At 40.8% G+C, this 4,589-nt stretch overlaps 1 protein-coding gene across 1 annotated transcript in view; it reads left to right on the top strand.

The window, feature by feature from the left end:
* The first annotated feature begins 537 nt into the window (after positions 1–537).
* Positions 538–4,589, top strand: part of LOC112267279 (roundabout homolog 2-like) — a 410,580-nt gene continuing 406,528 nt past the window's right edge. Inside the window, exon 1 of the mRNA XM_042296566.1 lies at positions 538–1,311. Within this exon, the coding sequence (XP_042152500.1) occupies positions 1,257–1,311 (55 nt within the window). The 5' untranslated portion in view covers positions 538–1,256. The remainder of the gene's footprint in view (positions 1,312–4,589) is intronic.

The following is a 4,589-nucleotide window of genomic DNA, read 5'->3' as shown; positions in this document are numbered from 1 at the left end:
AAATCATTTACCACCTGGTGATGTTACCAGGCAGGCCAAATCCATCCCACCAAACAGGCTGAAATATCAGGTGGTCTTTGAAATATATATAAAACACAGTTAGATCACATGTTTGACTACACTGGGCATTTAAGATGTTTTTTCCTTCAGATCAACATAATAGATATTATGGTTAATAAAAGTTGTCTCCTAAATTTCTAAATTTGTGAATAATTTCCACCCAAAAAATCCTGTAAATCTCTCGAAGAATACAATAGGTTATGTGAGCCTGCTGAGCTAGGCTACTTCCGGTGGGTCAAGGACAGAATGACCCAAGTGCTTCAAAGTCACTAGAGTGGTCCCGCAGCAGCATACCCGTGGCACGGATCCACTTCGTTTGAACTTCATAGACAGTTCCAACAATATGGCTTTGCCCAATGCACACTTGAGCGCACTCCGTCTCCTCTCCTACATCCACCCTTCTCTCCCTCCCTCCCTGACTCTCTCCTCCCCCTCCGGATTCTTGTTTTGTGTATGTGTATCAGTCGGAGATGAGGCTGTGCGGAGTGAGCATAGACCATGGGCTCCTAGTGATAGCGCTGTACAGAAACCAAGAGGGAGGGAGAGGATAGGTTGTTCAACTGACTTGACTGTACATTTACAGTGCTTAGGCACAAGCAAGGCACATGTGATCCTGTGGAGCGGTTTCCCTATGAAATGTAAAAATGTACTTATTGACTGAAGTACATGGGACTTTGGTGTTTGTTTAGACACATTTAGACTTGGATATCTATGTATTGATGAGGAACGGCTGAGAGACATCAGTGAAGATTTGCAAGGTGTCCGCCCGGAAGGCGCGTCTCAAGGAGCAGAAACCAAGACGGCTCCTAGATGATTGGATGCGTTTCTCTTGAACCCAGTATAAACAGTTTATACTTTATTTTAGGTTGTCATTTCATATTGTATGGTTTCGTACTTATTGGAAAAATAGACATGGCCATTGCAAGTTAACTTGTGGGAAAAGCAGCTGGAATTTCAGATGATCGCGAGTGAATAATTTGTTTTTACGGCTGTGGATGTGAATCTATCCCGGGCTCGAACGTGCGGGCTACAATGAATCCTCTAAATTATTGGACATCTCAACTGGCTTTAGTCAGTAACTAGGACCTATATAAATCTCAAACTATTGAAATAAAACTATTTGCTGCTGTTTGGACATATTTTCCCGGCTATATCCAAGGATTTGCGCGTAAACCGTGGATGTTTAATATGCTAGTATGGGTCCGCTAGCGTCCATCCTTGTTGCTGGATTATTGTACTTTCAAGTTGATGGTAAGTTATTTATGGAATTTCACATGGTATCGAAATCATTCTGTCGTGGAGTTGTATTTGTTTGATATTGGGAAAGAATGGTGCTTTCCAAAAATGGCGAAGTTCAACTCTTGCAAGTCGTTTTCTTCAGATGCTGTATTCTTATTTAGTATTTTCCTCCATACAGTTTTAACTATGGTTAATGTTTATATACACTTTATGTGATAGACTATGTAACAAGCGTCTCATGTCGCTGGTTATGATTAGGTTATGCCATGGGCAGTGTGATTGTACAGTATATGTGTTTTATTTTACAATTAATTGGAGACCTGATAGACTGTTTATCGGAGGAGTTCTTAGTGAAAGTTATTTCTATAATCTGGAACGTTCACCCTGAAAGAGGTTATAAAATGGTTTTAGGTTACTGAAATGATGAAGTCAACACAAACTAAAATGTCAGATATCTTTGCCTTCTGTTTTACTGAAGTCACACGTATAATAGCAACAATTATGAATTCCTCGAAAGTAGTTATATTTGGTGAAAAAAAATAATGTTAGCCATTCAAAAAATACCCATCTCCATCTTGTGTCCTTGGCAACAGCATCACCACTTTCTGCGTGATGGTATCTAGCCCTTTGACACCTGATAGCCAGTAGAACCCGGCCACTATACCTAACCCAAAGGTGTGCAAATTAGCATAACATATCAACAGGAAAACATAACCAAACAAAAGGTTTGCACTACAATTTCAGCGTCTGATTCAACACTGTATGGGTTGATCAACGATTTAATCACTGATTCGCTGACAATTTTTTTTTCCTCTCTAATGAATTTACCGACAGGGAGATGGTTAGATCTGCTTATTTATTGAATACAATATTACATTCCACCTGCCCTTTTGGACATAGCTGAGCTCACAGGTGTAGCTGTGCTAGTCTTGGGGAGAGAGATGGGTGTGGACATATATGTGATTGCTTTCAGATTCAGCCCAGGACCCAAGCCAAGTGAATGATGCATAACACAGCATGTATTCCTGCAGAATAATAACTAGTAGACTTTAAACATGACTGGCACTCAGTTTATTTCCTCACTGTTGTTTCATCAATCTTTAATGGTGATACTGTTAGTAATTGTGAAAGTAATTTATACAATTTTGTTTTATTTCTCCCACACGGTTCAAATTAGAGCCCCCTCCTCAATCAATATAACGGGGAGAGTCAGCATTATTTTTATGATTTACAAGGCTTCTTGGGAATCATTGGCCTACAAGGGAGCCAGTTTAATGGAGACATTAAAAGAGCTTCAACTGCAGAGTATTGTGATACCATAAATCAGAGGCCAGGTGACAGGAGGCCTGATATGGTCCTGATCAAAAATGTGACTAATGGAAAGATAGGTGGGCCATTGCACCAACACTGAGGTTTACAACGTCACAATTCACAATCCTAATGCCTGAATCATGTTTACTGGAGGGAAGTGTTCATCACCCCTCAGGCGCGCACACACACACACACACACACACACACACACACACACACACACACTCAAACAGACACATCTTGTTCTTGAATATGGGTAAGGTCAGTGGTGGGTATTCATGGATACCAAGGGAAGCCAGGTCCCCCCACCAAAAAACAAACAAAAAAAACTTGTCAAATATTTTTTCTTTCCTCTCTCTGTGTTTCATAATGTTCCTTCAATTTGGATGAGGCTGAATATTAACTCATTGGAGAAAGCATCAGATCAAGCGAAACAGCGCCCTTCTGTCTCTGTATGTGTAGGCCATCTATCTGATGCTGTGTGGTCATAAAGAGTATGACATTGTTGCTGCCCGTAGCATTGAATACAAGGGAAGCCAGCGAGCATTTGGCCTGCCTTGGTGATTTAAAAAACAAAATAATAGCCAATCTGCGTTGAGCTAAACTGAGTGAGCTCAACTGTGAATGGTCCTGGCGCCCCAAAACAAATGTAAAAGGAAGCCAGTTTGGATGTGGTATCACTCCTATCAAATCGCATTGAGAACATATAGGTCATTGACAGAAACAACTTGAATTGTTGCATCTTGTTGTGTTGTTGGCTAGCTAGCTAACATTAGCCCTTTCCTAAATTAGCCATGGTGGAGAAAGGGATTTGGACTTGTGGTTTTCCTTCATTCTCTGTACTGGCCAATAACAGCAATTCTGATCCAACCATACATTCACACGTTGTTCTGCCCCTGACCTGAGAGGATGGAAGTTCAATATGTAGCTAGATGTAGAAGGCTAATGTTAACTAGCTAACGTTGCCCATGCATGGAAGTTAGGCTAGTGAGCAAGCATTTTAGCCAGGTAGCCCAGGACAACAACAAATAAAAGCATGTCCCGTATGACAGAGTGATAGACCGTTTCATCAACATGAAAGAGAGGAGGACGGCATTGGTGTTTCTCGAAGTAGGGTAAGTCAACACAAACGCGCACACACAGAAATCAGAACCATGGACAGACACATCATATTTAGCTTACGGTGATCGGACTAAATTGTTTTTGGTATCTTTTAGATGATTTGATGATTTTGAAATGTTGCTGGAATAGTAGAGGCAGCTCCTGTTTTCTTTGTGACTTGCGGTAACTCTCTGTGGTTCTAAATCAATAGTTGTTTAGTGGTCTGAAAATGTCGGAAACATTAACTTGCTTCACCATGCTGTAGGTCAATTAACTGTCTGTTACCTTTACATACAAAATGCTTTGTGGACTTCACTGGACAGAGATTCCTCTGCAGTTTTGTGAGGAAACAGAGGTGTGGTTGAATTTATTCTGCCACTGTGTATTCTTATTGTCTTGGTCTTTTGGCCTATATATCACGGTGACAAGGCATATGAACTAACAGGTTATAGAGCAAACAACGCAATTATCACAAAACACAGGTTGTAATATGGCTTTTTTTCTGGCTTCCCCAGTTACTGTACACACACACCACTACTGGGTAAGGTGAGACTAAAACCTATTGAGCCTGTGCTATATGGCAATTTTTGAATGAGGAAGCGGTAATTCATAAAATGTTGTTTTTGAGGCTCCCAGTTGTCTTCTATTGCATTAGTAATGTCAACACTTGCTGTGTTGTGAGCAATGATTCACACTTACTAGCGTTTGCTTTGTGTTGTTTGTACAGCTTCAAAAACATGTGAGGATGTTGATTTTATTTGTTGAAGGCAGGGGTTGACACTGGGGCCCCTGCTCCTTCCTCTCCTCCTTTGTCCTTTTTTAGGTACAGTCTTTGGTTTCTGTGGCTATTTGTATCCCTACGGAGTCTAGGATTCTAG

The sequence above is a fragment of the Oncorhynchus tshawytscha genome, linkage group LG14 (genome assembly GCF_018296145.1).
Source record: "Oncorhynchus tshawytscha isolate Ot180627B linkage group LG14, Otsh_v2.0, whole genome shotgun sequence".
NCBI lineage: Eukaryota > Metazoa > Chordata > Actinopteri > Salmoniformes > Salmonidae > Oncorhynchus > Oncorhynchus tshawytscha.
Note: the sequence above shows the minus strand (reverse complement) of the source record. Positions and strands in the feature narration are given on the sequence as shown.